Source organism: Phacochoerus africanus, chromosome 9 (assembly GCF_016906955.1).
Source record: "Phacochoerus africanus isolate WHEZ1 chromosome 9, ROS_Pafr_v1, whole genome shotgun sequence".
Lineage (NCBI taxonomy): Eukaryota > Metazoa > Chordata > Mammalia > Artiodactyla > Suidae > Phacochoerus > Phacochoerus africanus.
Genome location: NC_062552.1, coordinates 118,173,149 through 118,191,485, shown reverse-complemented (window position 1 = coordinate 118,191,485; position 18,337 = coordinate 118,173,149). Strand labels below are relative to the sequence as shown.

The 18,337-nt window shown below is 48.9% G+C and overlaps 1 protein-coding gene across 1 annotated transcript; it reads left to right on the top strand.

The window, feature by feature from the left end:
* Positions 1 to 831: 831 nt before the first annotated feature.
* Positions 832 to 17,541, top strand: SERPINA6 (serpin family A member 6). The gene is made up of 5 exons (XM_047796676.1): positions 832 to 1,119; positions 3,813 to 4,441; positions 11,943 to 12,213; positions 15,624 to 15,771; positions 17,195 to 17,541. Exons 1-5 carry the CDS (start codon positions 1,055 to 1,057, stop codon positions 17,384 to 17,386), a joined length of 1,305 nt encoding a protein of 434 aa, XP_047652632.1. The 5' UTR covers positions 832 to 1,054; the 3' UTR covers positions 17,387 to 17,541.
* Positions 17,542 to 18,337: the final 796 nt, after the last annotated feature.

Here is an 18,337-nt window from a genome sequence, read left to right as displayed (position 1 = left end):
CGATTCGACCCCTAGCCTGGGAACCTCCATAAGCCATGGGTGTGGCCCTAAAAAGACAAAAAAAAAAAAAAAAAAAAAAAGAAAGAAACCAAGCAAGCACTTATGGGAGTTCTCTGGTGGCCTAGAAGGTAAGGATCTGTCACTGCTGCTGCTAGGGTTACTGCTGTGGCATGGGTTGGATCCCTGACCTGGGAACTTCTGCATGCCATGGACATGGCCAAAAAAAAAGAGAGAGAGAGAGAAAGCGTTGATAACGGCTGTGACCGATCTTCACAACAACCTCATGAGGCGGGTAGAGTTTTAATTCCCATCTTGGAAGATTAACGTGGGAGCGGATGAGGCACGAAATCTCAGAGACAGCAGGAAGAGAAGGGAAGGGAAAGGAGCTTCTATTGGGGGCAAGCCCACCATTCCAGACTTTAAACTGCATGGGGTCCTTGCCTAGGAAGTGACCAAAGACAGGTGTGGAGGGGACCAGGGCTGAAGCAAAGATTTCACTGCAATCTCCCAAGGGCAGCGTCAGAAAGGAGCACAGAAGGAGGACTTCCTAGAGGAGGTGACTCAAGACCTGCATGCCAAAGGACAAGAGGGAGCAAGCTAGGCATGGCAGGGAGGGGATGGGCCAGTGGAGTGGAGCCACATGGGGCAGGACTGGGACAGGTCCATCTTTGTCCCCAGCTCTCAGGCCAGAGCCAGCTCCGCAAACATTGGGGAATGGAATGACTTCCCTGGCCTGACCCGGGCAGAGAGATAAAAGTCTGGTGTGTGCTGCCAGGACACCATGAGACACGTAGCACTGCTGGGGCTGAGACTTCAAGGGACCAAGTTTGAGGCTGGGGGTGGGCCGTCACCAGGGACAGGGGCATGAGGCCCCCTGGGCTCCATGAGTGAAGATCAGCCCTGCCTGGGAGAAATGAGGTCCACTGAAAGCTTTTCAGCAGGAGAACAGCCCAGCCGCTTGATTTTGGAAAGATGCCCCTGGCTGCAAAGGGGAGAGAGAGGCTGGTGAGAGGTGGCAGGAAGCAAAGAGATCAAGTGGGGATGATGGGGAGAGATGCTGAGCCTTGAACTTGGGCTGGTTCCCAAGACTGGAGAAGACAAACACCAGCAATTTAGAAGGTAAAATGGGTCCGGCAAGGGGTGGGTATTGTTATCAATGCCATTTTATATCGAGGAAATAGGCAGAGTTTAAACACTGCATTCATGTCACCTAGGTCATAAATAGCAACGCTGAGATCCTAATGCAACTTGGTCTGCCACAAAACCCTGGAAAATGGAGCACTGTCTGTAAAGCCAGGCAGCTGGGGAGGAAGGGAGCAGGGCAGCTGGGCTGTTATCAAAGCCAAGAGGCAGGAGTTGTTTTTCCACCACGTGGAGGAAGACAAGAGGGGAGGGTTGGAGGAGGGCTCTGGAAGGTCAGGATGTTTGCACCTGTCTCTTGTGAGGTTCTGGGTTTGGAGCTGGCCAGGGAAATGGCCTTGGGGGGTTCAGAGCAGACCAGTGGTTCACTGGTGCTCACACACTAACCAGCGGGACTGGTTTCACTGTGGATGCCCAGCCCCCTCCAGCATGGCTAGTCCCATAGGTGGAGTGGCACCGGGTACTTGCTTCTCCTAGAAGCATTTCTTCTTTATTGGGTTCCAAAAGCACAGGGATTGGGACCATTGACCTGGGCTGCATTTTTTAAAATTGCTCTTTCCAAACATTTATAATGGTTTATAATTAATTTGTCCTTCATTCATCGATGGACATTTGGTTTGAGACCATTTTGGGGGCGATTGTGAATGACGCTGTCATGAACACTGGTGGCTATAAAGATCTGTTGGAGTCCCTGCTCCTGGTTCTTTTGTATTCATCCTCAGAAATGGAATTGCTGGATCAATTCTATGTTTAATGTATTAAGGAACTGTCCCCTGAACAGTCCCACCAGCAATGTAGAAGTTTTCCAAATTTTCCACATCCATGTCAACACTGGTTTTCTGTTTTTTGTGGGGTTTTTTTTCATTTTTTGTAATAGCCATCCTAATAGGTATGAGTTGTATAGTTCACTGTGGTTTTGATAGGTCTCTAATGCTTACTGACTGAGAATCTTTTCAAGTGCTTGCTAGCCATTTGTATACCTTCATCCATATATTTCTTTAAAGAAATATATATTCAAGTCCTTTGCCCATTTTTTTTAAGGACCACAGGTGCAGCATATTCAGATTCCCAGATTAGGGATCAAATCGGAGCTACAGCTTCCAGCCTATGCCACAGCTACAGCCAAGCCAGATCCAAGCCACGAGGATACTATTTGGGCTCATTTCCACTGAGCCACAATGGGAACTCCGACTTTGCCCATTTTTTGAGTTGGATTGTTTTTTGGATTTTTGCACTTGAGTTTTAGGAGTTCCCTATAGAGGTTCTTTATATATCCTGATAGTAAACTTTTATCAGAAGTGTGATTTGTAAATATTCTGTGTGTTGCCTTTTTACTCTATCGATAGTATCCTTTGATGAATAGAGTCTTTCATTTTGGGGAAGTCCAATTTGTCTAATCTTTCCTCTGATGCCTGTGCCTTTAGTGTTACGTCCAAGAAATAATTTGCCAAATCCAAGGTCATCAGGCTTTTCTTCTCTGTTTTCATCTGAGTTTTATTTAGCCCTAACATTTAGGCCCCTGATCCATTTTGAGTTAATTCTTGTATATGCCACACAGTAAAGTTCAACTTCATTCTTTTGCATGTAGATATCGTCTCCCAACACCATTTCCCCATTGAAGGGTCTTGGCACCCTTGCCAAAAACCACTTGACCATGTATGCATGAGTTTATTTCTGGTCTCTCTATTCTGTTTCATGCCTTTATGCCAATACCACATTTTGATTATTGTAGCTTCATAGCAAATTTGGAAATCAGGAAGTGTGAGACCTCCAGCTTTGTTCTTATATAGCTTTCACGTAAAATCACTGTTTGGCTATTTGAGGTCCCTTTAGATTCTGTAGGAATTTTAGCATGGATTTTTCTATTTCGGCAAATACGTCATGGGATTTTGATGAGAATTGCACTGAGGAGTTTCCATCATGTCTCAGGGGTAACAAACCTGACTAGTATCCATGAGGATGCAGGTTCGATCCCTAGCCTCACTCAGTGGGTTAAGGATCCAGCGTTGCCGTGAGCTGTGGTGTAGGTTGCAGATGCAGCTTGAATCTTAGACTGCTGTGGCTGTGGCATAAGCTGGCAGCTGCAGCTCCGATTAGACCCCTAGCCTGAGAACTTCCATGTGCCACAAGAGTGGCCCTGAAAAAAGAAAAAAAAAACTGTAGATTTATTTGGGTAGTTTTTACATCTTAAAAACATTAAATCCTACAGTCCATAAACACAGAATGTAGAAGTCTAGTGGTAAGGAACTCCCTCGGCTTTTGCTTATCTGGGAGTTTGTCTTAATTTCTGCCTCACTTTTAAAGAGCAGTTTTGCCCATACGGGGTTCTTGGTTGATAGTTTTTTCTTTCAGCACTTTGACTGTATCAACCGGGTGGATATTTAACCTTTCTGAGCTTCCATTTCTGCCTACCTAAAAGGAGAATAATAATATCTACTTTATCATTGTTGAGGGGAAAGATCGGACACCGGGTAGGTAATGGCTAAATCACAGCAGGTATAATTCATACTTTCAGATGAGGAAACTGAGGCCCAGGGTCCCGACTTGCCCCGGGTCACTCAGCCGACGTGCAGGAAGGAACTGGGGCTTGAGCGGAGTCTCGCGTAGGGTCTTGTGCCGACCCCTCCACCACACCTCCCCTCATCACCCAGTGAGCACTTCTGATTTTGCAGGGCCTGGCCATCCCAGACAATGCTGCTCACCCTGTGTGCCTGTCTCCTCTGGCTGTCGACCAGTGGGCTCTGGGCCAGCCAGGCTAAGGACCCTGACAGTGACTTGAGCACAAGGAGCCGTCACCGGAACTTGGCTCCAAACAACGTGGACTTTGCCTTTGCCCTGTATAAGCACCTGGTGGCCTCAGCTCCTGGCAAGGACGTCTTCCTCTCCCCCGTGAGCATCTCCACAGCCTTGGCTATGCTGTCACTAGGTGCCAGTGGCTACACACGGGAGCAGCTTCTCCAAGGCCTTGGCTTCAACCTCACTGAGACGCCCGAAGCTGAGATCCATCAGGACTTCCAGCATCTCCACTCTCTCCTCAGGGGGTCAAACGTCACCTCAGAAATGACCATGGGCAACGCCTTGTTCCTCGACCGCAGTCTGGAGCTTCTGGAGTCCTTCTCCACAGGCTCCAAGCACTACTACGGGTTGGAAGCCTTGGCTGCCGATTTCCAGGACTGGGCAGGAGCCAGCAGACAAATTAATGAGTACATCAAGAATAAGACACAAGGGAAAATTGGGGACTTGTTCTTGGAGCAAGATAGCTCAGCCATGTTCATCCTGATCAACTATATCTTCTTTAAAGGTACCACTCACCCACCCCATCCTGACAAGGCCTCATCTACTATTGCCAAGGATATTAAGAGCCATCAAAACCCAGGGCAGACTCTTGGGCAAAGCCTTCGAGCCTACAAATCACATGCACGACTGAGTCTCCATATTTGCCAATGATCTTATGAGCAAAGTGGAATTTATATCATCCTTACTGAGGATCAAAATGATACCCGGGAGTTCCCATTGTGGCTCAGGGGTTAACAAACCCGACTAGCATCCATGAGGACACAGGTTCAATCCCTGGCCTCACTCAGTGGGTGAAGGATGTGGCATTGCCATGAGCTGTGGTGTAGGTTGCAGACACGGCTCAGATCCCACATTGCTGTGGCTGTGGTGTAGATCGGCAGCTATAGCTCCGATTCGACCCCTAGCCTGGGAACCTCCATGTGCTGCAGGTGCAGCCCTAAAAAGACAAAAAAAAAAAAAAAAGACACCCAGAAGAGCAAGTTGCCCAAGCTTTTGCAGGTTGGTTCAAGGCCCAAACATGTGACCATGAACAGTCTGACTCGCTCATGGTCCACAAATATTGGTCAAGCCCTGCCTGTGAGTCAGGCACTTGGCTAGGGGATAGAAATACAGCCTAGAACCAGACAGACACTACCCCAGCCTTAGGAACTTCCTGACAGCCCGTAAGTCCTGAGCCAGCTCCAACCAAGACCCCTCTCAGCCAAACCCCAGCCCCTCCTCACCAATTTGGAGCAGGGTTTTCAAAAATCACTGTTCATAAAAATCGCCATGGAGACAGATACCAGATTCCAGATTCCAGAGCTCATGTCAGACCTACTAGAGCAAAACTGCCACAAGATTGTTCTAGAATTTGTATTTTAATAGGTCCCATCCCCCAATTGCATTTCTGAGCAGGCAATCGGGGGTTATTTTATCCAGGAGAATAAAACCTGCACTTCTTAGTCTATAGCAGTGGTTCTCCACCCAGGGCGATGCCCACCCCCCATCCACCCTCAGGGGCACTTGTCAATACCTGCAGACATCATGGGTGTTGCAACGGGGGGTGGGGTGGATGTGCCACTAGCATCTAGTAGGTAGAGCCCAGGAAGATGCCGAATATCCTACGATGCACAGAACAGCCCCCCAACGTGCTATCTGCCCCCAAATGGCTAGAGTTCCAATGTTGAGAGACCCTGGCCTAGAATCACCTGCTTCTTCTGTCTTCCAGACGCATATCCCAATGTTTGCCTCATACAAGTTCCCAATACACAGTGCACATGCATGTGCCTGTGCGTGTGCACACGTGCACACACGCACAGGCACGTACAGAGTGTCTGACCACACCAAATTCCGCATGTGTCTTTGAGTCTGTCCCCGTGAAAGCCTGTGTTGGTTCCCTATTGCTGCTGTAACAAATTACCACAAACCTGGGGGCTTATAACAGCACATATTTATTATCCTAGAGTCCTGGAGATCAGCGCCCAACACGGGTCACTCTGGGTTAGGGTCAAGGTGATGCCAGGGTGGGCTCCTCTTGCAGGCTCTAGGGGAGAACCTGTGCCCTGCCTTTTCCAGCCTATAAAAGTGGCCTGTATGCCTTGGCTTAAGGCCCCCTTCCCTCTTCAGAGTTTGTAATCACATCATTCTGACCTCTGGTTCCATCATCACATCTCCTTTCTGACTCAGCCTCTTGCTGTCCTCTCCCACTTTTACGGCCCTTATGATTACATGGGGCCCACCTGGATAATCCAGACTAATCGTACCTCAAAGTCAGTTCTTAGCAACCTTAATTTCCTCTCGCCATGTAGCATAACATATTCACAGGTTCCAAGGATTAGGACAGATATCTTTGGGGGGCCCATCCTGCTTGACACAAGGCCCACGCCCATTATGTCCCCTGAGCCCTCCTTCAACTTGTCTGATTGCCTAAACCTTCTTCCTGCTCTTCACATCTTGGCTCAAAAGTCACCACCTCTCTGAAGCCTGCCCTGATTTCCTCGGGCACATCTTTGTCTCTCATACGCATCCTCTGCAGTTTCCCCATGCCTCATTTTAACAGTCATCTCGTTAGGATGTGTAACTCTGGGCCCAAGTGGTTTAGTTTCAATCAAGCAGTCATAGTCAAAGAAGGGCAGGTGAAACAAAAAAGGGGGAAAAAAAGATAATGTCTAATGTATCTCTCAATGACATTAAAGAGTATCCAAACCCTATAGCCCAACAAAGACTCCTCTTCACATGCCCATTTCTCTCCTCCCCAGCTCTCACTCCAGGCCTCCCCTTAGCCACTGACCCCCCTCCCTCCCCCAGCTCTTTATTACCTGGACAGACTTAGCATCTTGGGGAGCCCCCCTCCAGCTGCCGCTTGGTCTTTCTCTGCCTGTTCTCAGCACAAGTCTGGGAACCCACCTGGCAGCTGCTTCCCTTCTTGGAGGGTGGCGAGGGTAAGAGACTGACCAGGCAAGGGCAGCATGCTTTTTTTTCCTCCAGCTTTACTGAAATATAATTGACTTATAACATCGTGTAAGAGGTTTGGCAGGGTGGCCATGCCCACAGCATGTGGAAGTTCCCAGGCCAGGGATCGAACCCACGCCACAGAAGTGACTCAAACCACTGCAGTGACAACGCCGGATCCTTAACCTGTTGAGCCACCCAGGGACTCCCCAGCATTGTGTACCTTTAAGATCTACCACGTGATGATTTGCTCCGTGTGTATATTGCGAGGTGAGTACCAAAATCACAGCCATCACTCACATTACTCACCTGTGTGTGTGTGTTGAGAATTTTTAATATCTGCTCTCTTAGCAACTTTTAAGTATTTAATACATGGAGTTCCCTGGTGGGTTAAGGATCCAGTGTTGTCACTGCTGTGGCATGGGTTCGTTCCCTGACCTGGGAACATCTGCATACCACTGGCACAGCCAAAAAATTGTTTAATTACAAAAATAAGTATATAATACGGAGTTATTGACTGTAGTTGCCTGACTGTGCATGAGATTCCCTGGAACCTATTCCTCTTAGAACTGGAAATTCATCCCCTGACCAGCTTCACCCATTTCTCCCAACCTCCTGCTCCACCATTCGCGTCTCTGTTTCTATAAGTTCTCTATTTTTAGATGCCATATATATGTGAGAGAATACAGTGGTTTTTTTCTGTCTTATTTCATTTAGCATCATGCCCTGAAGTTTCATCCATGTTGTCACAAAAGGCAGGATTTCCTTCTTTTTATGGCTAAACAATGTTCCAAATATATTTTTTTCACCTGTTATTTTATTTTTTCTTTTAGATTTCTAATGGTTTTTATTTTTCCCATTATAGTTGGTTTACAGTGTTCTGTCAGTTTCTGCTGTACAGAAAAGTGACCCGGTCACACAGATGTACACATTCTTTTCCTCACATTATCCTCTATCGTGTTCCATCATATGTGGCTAGATATGGTTCCCCATGCTATACAGCAGGACCTCATTGCTTAGCTGCTCCAAAGGCAATAGTTTGCATCTATTAACCCCAGACTCCCAGTCCATCCCTCCCCCTCCCCCAAATATATATACACCACTTTGCTTTATCCATTCATCCATTGGATTGGAAGATTGTTTCCGTATCTTGGCTTTGTGAATAATGCTGCAATGAACATGGGCGTGCAGGTGTTCAGGACAGTGGGTTCATTTCCTTCTGAAGTATAGCTAGAAGTGGAATTGCTGGATCATGCGGTAGTTCCATTTTCAATTCTTTGAGGAACCCCCATACTGTTTTCCATAGTGGCTGCGCCAATTTACATTCCAACCAACAGCGCACAGGTGTGCCCTTTTCTCCACGTCCTCGCCAGCATTTGTTTTCTCTTTTCTTTTTGTTAAAAGCCATTCTATCCAATGTGTAGTGAGATCTCATTGTGGTTTTGATTTGCATTTCCCTGGGGATTAGTGATGTTGAGCAGCTTTTCTTACACTTGTGGGCCATGTGTATATCTTCTTTGGAAAAAAAAAAAATCCATTCAAATCCTCTGCCAATTTTTTAATTTGATTATTTGGGGTTTATTTTGCTATTAAGTTTTATGAGTTCCTTATATATTTTTGGATATTTCCCCCTTATCCAGTATATGTTTTGCAAGTATTTTCCTCCATTCTGTAGGTTGCCTTTTTATTTTATTGACTGTATCCTTTGCTGTGCAAAAGCAGTTTATTTTACTATGATCCCACAGATTTATTTTTCCCTCTGTTGCTTGTGCTATTGGTGTCATATCCAAAAAAATCTTAACTAAGACTAATGTCAAAAAACTTCTTTTTCCCAACATTTTCTTCTAGGAGTTTTATGGTTTAGGGCTTCTGTTTAAGTGTTTCATGCACTTCAAGTTAATTTTTGTGAATGATGTAAAGTAGGCATCCAGTTTTATTCTCTTGCATGTGAATATCCAATTTTCTCAGCACCATTTCTTAAAGAGATTACCTTTCCTCCTTGAGTATTCTTGGTTCCCTTATCTGGTATTAGTTGACTATATATACTTTCTATAAAGTATTTCTACACTTTCAATTCTGTTTCATTGGTCAACATGTCTGTTCTTATGCTTGTGCCATGCTGTTTTTATTACTATAGCTTTATAATATAGTTTGAAAGCAGGAAGTGTGATGCCTCCAGCTTTGTTGTTCTTTGTCAAGATGGCTTTGGCTAGTCAAGATCTTTTGTGGTTCCATACAAAGGCAGTGTTCTTTACATCTGACCATGGGAAGGCCAAGGAATCTGGGAATGTTTGCCCAGAAATGTTTCTGGATGCTTCCATGAACTTTTCAGGCCCTTTCTCCCACTAGACTATGCACTCTTACACACAGCATCCTCATCTCTTTGGGGGTCCCAGTGCCTTTGCATGGCCCTGGGCACATGGATGAAACTCAACAGTGGTTGCCTAGAGGTTCTGACAACACAGACTAGGGAGCAAAGCACAGTAAACCCAGGTAAAGGGAGGGCCCTCCTGATCCTGAGAGGAGACTGAGAGGGGGCTGGTGGGACAGGTGCTGGCAGGGTGCCATTTGGCACAAGGCTTTGCTCTCGGTTTCTTGGTGTTCTCAGGACCACAGAGGGGCTGAGTTTATGGGAAATAAGTGTTCCTGGCAGTAAAACCAGAGAGGGTTTATACATTTAAATGCAGGAGCAGACACTGGCAGGAATGTGGGCTGCCTGGTTGTACACAGATTTTCTGTGATACAGCAAAGCTAATTAACAAGCCCCTGTTTAAGCTGGAAGGTGCTCTGCTATGCTTCCAGCAAGCCGGAATCATAAACAGAAATGAAGAGTGGTGTGGCTCCCGCCACTAAACCTAAGGACATGTACACTGTCCCTGGCACGTTCCTTACTTGGTGGACTACTGTGTTGACAGCTCTTTTTTTCAGCTGTGCTCACAGCATGTGCAAATTCCCCAGGCCAGGAATTAAACCCGCATCACAGCAGTGACCCAAGCCACAGCAGCGACAACGTTGGATCCTTAACCTGCTGAGCCACAAGGGAACGCCAACAGCTCTTTTTTGAAGAACAGTAAAAATATTATTAAAAGATTTTCCTGGGACTCACACTTGCTCTCTCCAATTTCCCTTCTCAAATTCTTAAGTTTCTCTACCATGAGTTCTCCTGACCCAAGACTTTTTAAGAAAATAAAATTATTGGAGTTCCCACTGTGGCACAGTGGGTTAAGAATCTGACTGCAGATGCTTGGGTCTCTGTGGAGACGCAGGAAGGATCCCCAGCCTGGCACAGTCAGTTAAAGAATCCAGCGTTGCTGCAGCTGCGACGTAGGTCACAGGTGCAGCTCAGATTCAGTCCCTGGACCAGAAATTTCCACATGCTACAGGTGCAGCCATAAAGTAAAAATTTTTTTTCAAATCCCTTAAAGTAGAGGTTAGATCTTATTCTCTATTTGTTTTCTGCTAGACTGGATATGTGTTATACTTGCTTCTAGAAAAGAAATTTTCAGTAAAAAGCACACAGCAAACTTCTAGGGATGAAACACCTAGCACTGAAAAGTATTTTCTGCCCATTTTTTGGCTGTGAGTTAGATGAGTTAGCCACAAAACACCACCCCCTTCGATTCTGGGGACCCCCCTCCCCGACTTCCTCTGGAGGATGGTTTGAGAACTGGCAAACTATCTCACCTGCTGCAGGACAGCCTCAGTCGTTAGGGATGAAGCAGGCATTGCCCCTGGGTCTCTAGGCTCCACATCCACAGCTCTTTTCCTTGGATCCTCTGGCCTCTCCCTGTGGTCTCCAGGGGCCCTTCCAGGAGTTGAGGCTTAGAAGCAAACATTTTGGCCTCATGGTCCAGAGATTCCCACAGGCAGAGGGATAGGGAAAGGTCCCTGCTCTGGCCACCTTTAGGCAGCTTCCACTGGGAAACAGTGCCCACACAAGGGCTTCTAGGCTGGAGGTCAAGGGCAGCCAGGATACTTGGCACCCACTGGACTCAGAGTTGTCACTCCTCTCCAGACCTAGAGAGACTTAACCTGGAGCAGAAGAGGCCCTGGGGAGACTCAAGCTCTGTCTTTAAATACACCAAGTCTGTCACCTGCAAGAGGACTTAAGAGTTGCTTGGAATAAACTCAAGGGCCGAAGAGGCTAAGCAGGCAGGTGTTACCATCAGGCAGGCTTTGGAGGCATCAAAGGAGCAGCGTTCTTGCCATCAGCATGACCCGTAGTGGAAAGTCCCATCTGCTAAGGTAGTGAGTTCCCCATTCCAGGAGGAACAAAGTTGCATGACGGCAGGGAACAATGAGGGAAGGAGATTCAAGTCCAGCTCGGGGTGGGCATCTGTGACTTTGAAGCAGTTGCCTCACCCTGACTGTGCCTCTAGGAACCAGACTGTGCCCTTCAGGACCAGTCCAGAGGCGAGATACCTCTTGAAGGAAAGTGGGTACACTTGACTGGGTGGCCAGGCTCCCTGCTGGGTTTGGGAGTCTGTGGCCAGGACATCAGGGGATGGGGATGGAATGGATGGTAGGTGCCCCCCCCCCCGGCCTCCGTCCCCCGGGGACCTTGAATTCGATGACTGAGACCCAACCCCACTTCCAGAGCCTCCAATCCAGGACTCGCTCCAGGGCGGGGCTTCAAGGCAAAATCAGGTTTGCTGAACCCGAGCCCCAAATCCTCTGCATCCTGGCGATCTCTCTCTGCTTTCATTTTTAGAGATCAGTCTCAGAAATGGCATTCCCTTGTGGCACAGTGGGCTAAGGATCTGGTGTTGGCACGGCAGCGGCTCGGGCCGCTGCTGTGGCAAGAGTTCAGTCCCTGGCCTGGGAACGTCCACCTGCCACGGATGTGGCAAAAAATCCATAGAAATGGTGCTAATCTTCAACCCCTTCTCAAGGGTGGCGAACAGAACAGGTCCTAAAGCTCTGGGAATTTCGTATCTTAGCAGAAAATTCCAGCACCTCAGTGGGGGAGGCTCCAGGGCAAGGGAGGATATTTGCTGAGCCATCACCCCTGGCTCTGCTGTCACTCAAGCGCTCATGGGCCTGTCTCCTGCCCTCCCTTCCCTGCCTCTTCCCAGGCACGTGGACACACTCCTTCCCCCCAGAAAGCACCAGGGAAGAGAACTTCTATGTGAACGAGACGGCCACGGTCAAGGTGCCCATGATGTTTCAGTCGCGCGCCATGAAGTACTTGAATGACTCCTTGCTCCCCTGCCAGCTGGTGCAGCTGGAATACACGGGCAACGAGACGGCCTTCTTCGTCCTCCCGGTCAAGGGGGAGATGGACACGGTCATTGCCGGGCTGAGCCGGGACACCATTCAGAGGTGGTCGAAGTCCCTGATCCCCAGGTAAGCTCTCCAGCAGCCGTGGTGATTTCTGCAGTGGACACGTACCTGGAAAGCCAGGCGAGTAGAAAAGGGGTGTACCTGGCCGCCCTCAGGGGCTCATTGTCTTCCTGTCTGCTGGGTTCTCTGACCTAAAGGTCACGTATGTACCCACCTGTCAACTGACACCGAGAAACTCTGGGGCACAAAGGGAGGTCCTCCTTCCTGGGAAGTTAGTAGTGGCCGTCTGTATTATCACATTTTCATCATCTTCTCTCTCTCTCTCTCTCTTTTTTTTTTTTTTTTTTGCTTTTTAGGGCCGCACCTGTGGCATAATGAAGTTCCCAGGCTGGGGGTCTCATTGGAGCTACAGCTGCCAGCCTACACCACAGCCACAGCAACACAGGATCTGATCTGTATCTGTGACTTACAGCACAGCTCACAGCAATGCCAGATCCTTAACCCAGTGAGCAAGGCCAGGGATCAAACCTGCGTCCTCATGGATGCTAGTCAGATTCATTTCCACTGCGCCACGACGGGAACGCCCACATTTTCATTGTTTCCTTACACCAAGCTCAGCAACACCCAGCTCTCACTGACGCATTGGGTCATCTTGCTCACGATTCACCTTAGACCAAGCACCATAAAGATTCCTGGGAGACCCTTAAAAATATATAGTGACTTGATCGCCAGGAGCTCCCCAATCACTAGGAGTTCAGCAGGTCAAGGGTCTGATGTTATCATTGCTGCGGCTCAGGTCACTGCTGTGGTGTAGGTTGAGTCTCTGGCCCAGGAACATCTGCATGCTACAGGTACAGCCAAAAAAAAAAATTCAGTCTGAAACATCTGGATCAGAAACACCTAATTGGACATCCTGGCAGAGAGGTCAGGGAAACAGCTGGATCTGGTGTGTACGGCCAAGTCCAGGCTGGGGAGGCAGGAGCACAAAAATGGAACTTGAGCTGAGATGACCCTCCGCATCTCCACATTTGGCTGCAGGCATGGCCAAAAAAAAAAAAAAAAAAAAAGAAAGAAAGAAAAAGGGGAAAGAAAATGATGACTACATCCACCTTAGAACCAACTCAAAAGCCTGCGAAGTCACTTGGTGATCTAACCCTGCCTTAGTCACTCAGTCAGTCAGTAAGTAAGAAAGGACGGACAGAAGTAGGTAATGAGCTCATTTTCCCTCAGGAAACCCTGAGCTAGAAGACAGTCAGAATTATAGTTCTGCTTGTGAGCAGCCCGGATGCTCACCTTGGAGGAGGGAGCAGGTGTTCTTGAGAAGATGGTCCTCACTCAGGAGACTGGAGCTCCATCTGTGCACGAGCTGACTGACAAGGGAAGTGGGGTGGGCGGGTGATGGGAACCCAAAGGGAAGAGGGTGTGCAGGAAAGGAGCCGGCAGTTGGATCTAGAGGAGCTCCATTAGGCTCGGGGACCAGGCGCCATTTCATTCATTCATTCATTCATTCATTCAGTACCCATACATGGAAGCAACTATGTACTTCGCTCTAGGATAGGCCCAAGGGACGTGCTCTAGAGCAAAAAGCAGATTCTGGTGGAATTAACAGTGGTCCAATGACCCAAGAGCAAGAGAGGGAAGGAGAGGCATAAATGCATAAAGTTTCAGGGAAGGTGGGACACGGAACTCTGCCCCAGGGGACTGGGGAAGAGGCTGCAGAGCAGATGGCTTTCACTTTGAACTGGGTGTTAAGCCTTCATAGGAGTTCACCTGGGGGAAGCGGCTGGAGAGAGTGCACAGGAGGGGCAATGGCTGGGGAGGTGGGGCCAGCTCCCACCCCCACCCAGCAAAGGAAGAGATGAATCCCCGTTGGATGGGAACTTGGTAAGCCAAGAATTCTGAAGGCAGGAAAATCTGGAAAGAAGCCCCTCTACTTTATTATATAGGTAGGTTTTTGTTGTCTATGGTTGCAAGTTAGTTTTATGGCCACACCTGCAGCATATGGAAGGTCCCAGGACAGGGGGCAAATCGAAGCTGCAGCTGCTGGCCTAAACCACAGCCACAGCCACACCAGATCCAAGCCACATCCGTAACCTATGCCGCAGCTCATGGCAATGCCAGATCCTTAACCCAATGAGCAAGGCCAGGAATGGAACCCGAAGCCTCGTGAATACTAATCGGGTTCTTCACCTGCTGAGCCACCAGGCCTGGAACCTCAGCAGCCTGGTTGAAAGCCAGGAATCCTAACCACCAGACGAGCTAGAGGTCGAAAGCAGAACTGCCCTGATTCTTGCCCCAAGCTGAAAGCAAGAATATTTCAAGGAGGCAAAGACTGTGAAAACAGGTACAAAGTTTGTTGTGGTAGTCACAGTACAACATGTGGGAGAGCACACGGAGAAGTGGTTTATTATTTAAGTCAGAAGCAAAGTAATAAACACCCTAAAGAGGAGTGTGGGTGTGGATGGCCCCGAGTGACAAGTGTGCCAGAGAGGGGATCTGAATCACTTATGTAGGACAGTTCTTCTGGTCTTTGTTTACCTGTAGCCAAATATCTTACTTTATTTCTCACATCTGACTGCACACAGGACCCTCCCCAATATGCATGCACATCTTTTGGCAAAGATGGATTCCAGAGCGAAGGGTGCTGGGACAGTATCAGGACTTATGGCCCGACACCCCCGCTCCCTTTCTAACCCCTATGAGTCTTCCTGCGCATGTGTGATTGGGGAGCTCTCCTTGACCCCAGGAGGGACTGAGTGGTCATCTTATCTTTTGACTCCAGCAGAGCTCCGCTCCTGCCATGAATCTCCTCTTTGAAGTATCAAAGGGAAACAAGTTCCAATTGACTTGGCCTAGCAAGACCCAGCTATTCTCAGCCCAGGGGCACGTCTGCCTCCTACCCCAGTGGGATGCTTAATCCACTGCGCCACTGTGAACTCCTTGGGTTATTTTTATTTTAAAGTCCCCCCTTAGAGAGCTGCTGAGTCTGGTGTTTCTGGAGAGGTTAATCCAGTTCCCCAAGTGGATCTGGGAGTGCCTGCCGGGAAGAAAGGTGTGGTCAGCTGAGATCCTCTAGAGCTACGGGGTGGGGGGCACAGAAGCCCTCCCTAGAATCCTTGAACCAACCATACCCGCCTTGAGTGTGTGGGGAGAGTCTGTGTAGGGATCCATTTGCCCCCTCCCATGCCCCCCTCAACCCCACCTCTCGAAGGGGGCCTGCAATTCAGGTACAGTGCCACCAGGTGGTGATACTGCGCCATGACTCAAATGCTGAACCCTAGCATGTTGAAAATGCGGTGAAGAAGGACAACATTTGTCTTTACTCCAAAAATGATCTCCTCACTAAAATATCTAACCAGCGTTAACCTATAGCATGTGCCATATTCTGGTCTGGAGGGAGCACAGGGGAAACGGGCGTCTGGCTGCCAGGCCCAGCCCTGTGAGATCTAACCCCATCTGCTTACTCCGAGCAGCCAGGTGGACCTGTACGTCCCAAAGATCTCCATCTCCGGAGCCTATGACCTCGGGTGCATCCTGGGGGACATGGGCATTGCGGACTTGCTCAGCCACCCAACTCACTTCTCAGGCATCACCCAGAATGCCCTGCCGAAGATGTCCAAGGTAGGTGTCTCTAGGACTCATCACACCGCCCTCCCCAACTCACAATACACATAATAATAAGCAACATGGAGCCCGTTCGTGACTAGGCTTCTAGGCCCCAGGCCGAGAACCCCAGGTCTTGTCCCAGCCCCTGGCTTTACAACAGGCGAAAATGAGGCCCAGCAAGCATGTGATATTCTCCCAGGTCACGCAGGATGCTGGTGACAAGGGAGCACTTCAAAGCCCAGGGGTCCGCTCATTCTGCCAGGCCACTCCGAGGGGGTGTTTGGAAGACAGTGTCATCACAGCAGGGCTGTGATCCACCGCCACCGCCACAAGAACGAAACATCTAAATGAGATCACGCTGAATCGTCCACCCAGTGACATTCATCGTCATCCTTCAGCTTGACTTCCTGGGATTCCTTCATTCATTTAGAAAACACTTCTTGAACACCTACTATGTGCCCCAAACCTATGTGCCAGACCCTGGCTATGCCTCGGTTACTCAGACATGGCCCTGCCCTCCAGGATCTTACGGTCCTGTGGGTGACAAGAGAAGGAACAGGAGAAAGCTGTAGTGGCAGCAGCCCCCTCCCTCAAGCCCACAGACTTTGACCATGGTGATGCCCAGCACACAGTATGTCCTCATTAAAATGCCAGGTGGGTCAACCAGAGGCCTCCTTACAAGGTGGGTGTTACCCCAGTTTCTCAGAGCAGGAATCTCTGGCTCCAGGGTGGGGGCGGAAATAACTCATCAAGGCCACAGAGGTAGTAAATAGCCTGACACTTGACCTGGGGGGGTCTATTTGACCCAAAACCTTATAGTCCCAAGACATGCTGCAGAGATTCCCAGCCTGGCTCAGCTTCTCTCCAGCTGCAGGTACACATTTACAGCGTGGGAAGAGCTGCTCCATCAATGAGAGGCCGGCCCCATAGAGTGTTGTTATTTAATTAGCCAGTTCTGTTGGAGGCTTTAGATAGCAGCTACTCAAGCGTTTAGCTGATTTCAGAATTCCTTCTGATTTTGATCACAACAAAGGATATTTCCCTGCAGAGTTGGCACAAGCACTGCACACAAGCGGACCCCTCGTGTTTACGGGCCGAGGGGAGAGGGCGCGAGGTCCCAGGGCCTCAGCGACAGCACCCGAAGTGGATGCTGAAGTCCATCGGCCGCCCCAAGACCCTTGATCTCCAGGGCTGGGCTCCCCCCGCCCGCTTTCTAGGGAGGAAGTCTAGATGTGGCCGGGGCTCCAGTCCTGGGGCTGCCACGTGGGTGAGGCCCCGCAAGTGACCTCCTCTGAGCCTCGGCTTCGCCGTCCAGAAATCTCAGGGCGGGAGGAGTCTGAGCCATGAGGCTTGGAAGGCCCTGCACCCGCACCCACACACCAGCAGGCGCTCCTCCGCTGAGGGGTCACTGATGAGGCTCGTTGGTCGGTCCCCACAGGTGGTCCACAAGGCAGTTCTGCAATTTGACGAGAAGGGCATGGAGGCAGCCGCCCCCACTGCGCATGGACGCAGCCTGCACGCGGCGCCCAAGCCTGTCACCGTCCACTTCAACCGGCCCTTCATCGTCATGGTCTTCGACCACTTCACGTGGAGCAGCCTTTTCCTGGGCAAGATTGTGAATCTGACCTAAGAGGAGGCGCCTTAGGAACCACAGCTCATCTGACTCTGGCGTCAGGGACCCCAAAGAAATGTTCTGGGTGGTGGGTCGTTTCCCCCAGTCTCTCCCAGGTTCTCCTGCTGGAATAAATGTCATTGCGGCTGATGGCAAGTGTGGTGGAAGGGGAAGGTGGGACGACTGATAAAATTAGAATAATATCAATATAATCTCAATATAATACTGTACCAATGTAATTTACTGGGTTCGATCGTTGTCCTAGGGTTATGTGATATGAGGAAGCACCACGAAAGGCATACGGACACACTATTATTTTTGTAAGTTTGCAATTACGTCTAAGAAAAAAACTTTAAAAAGAAGAAATCATGCAAGGTAAAACACAACAGGAAGACGTCTTTAAAGGGCTGGGGGGAAATGTCATCATATCTTCCAAAAAGAAAGAAAATCCTTCAAAAATGAAGGCGAAATAAAGATTTTTTTCAGAACAAGAACTGAGGAAGCTTGTCACCTTCGCTAAAGATTTTTTTAAAGGAGAAACAAGATGATTCTAGATGGAAACTTGGAGCTACCCAAAACAGTGAAAACGCTGCAAAGAGTAAATACGTGGATAAATATAAAACATTTTAAAGTATATTTAAAATATAATCAACTGTTTAAAGCAAAATAGGGTATTGCCTGGTTTGAGACGCAGATGGAGGAATTGCCATCAGAGTCAGGACTGTAGGAGTGCAGGGGGTCGTGGGAATCCTCTCTCTCCAACCTTGGCTTTTCCAGAACCACCACCATCTCCAAGCAGGAGGATGCCAAGCAGTAAGCATCTCACATGGGATCACGCTTTGGAGGAGCAAATATTTGCCGCAGGCTTGCAGCTGCAAAGCCTAAACTTCCATCTTCGCCCTGAATGGAGGACTTACCCAGGCACCCGGGGGCCACTCACTGGTTGGAGGCAGGGGATCAAAGTGGGGT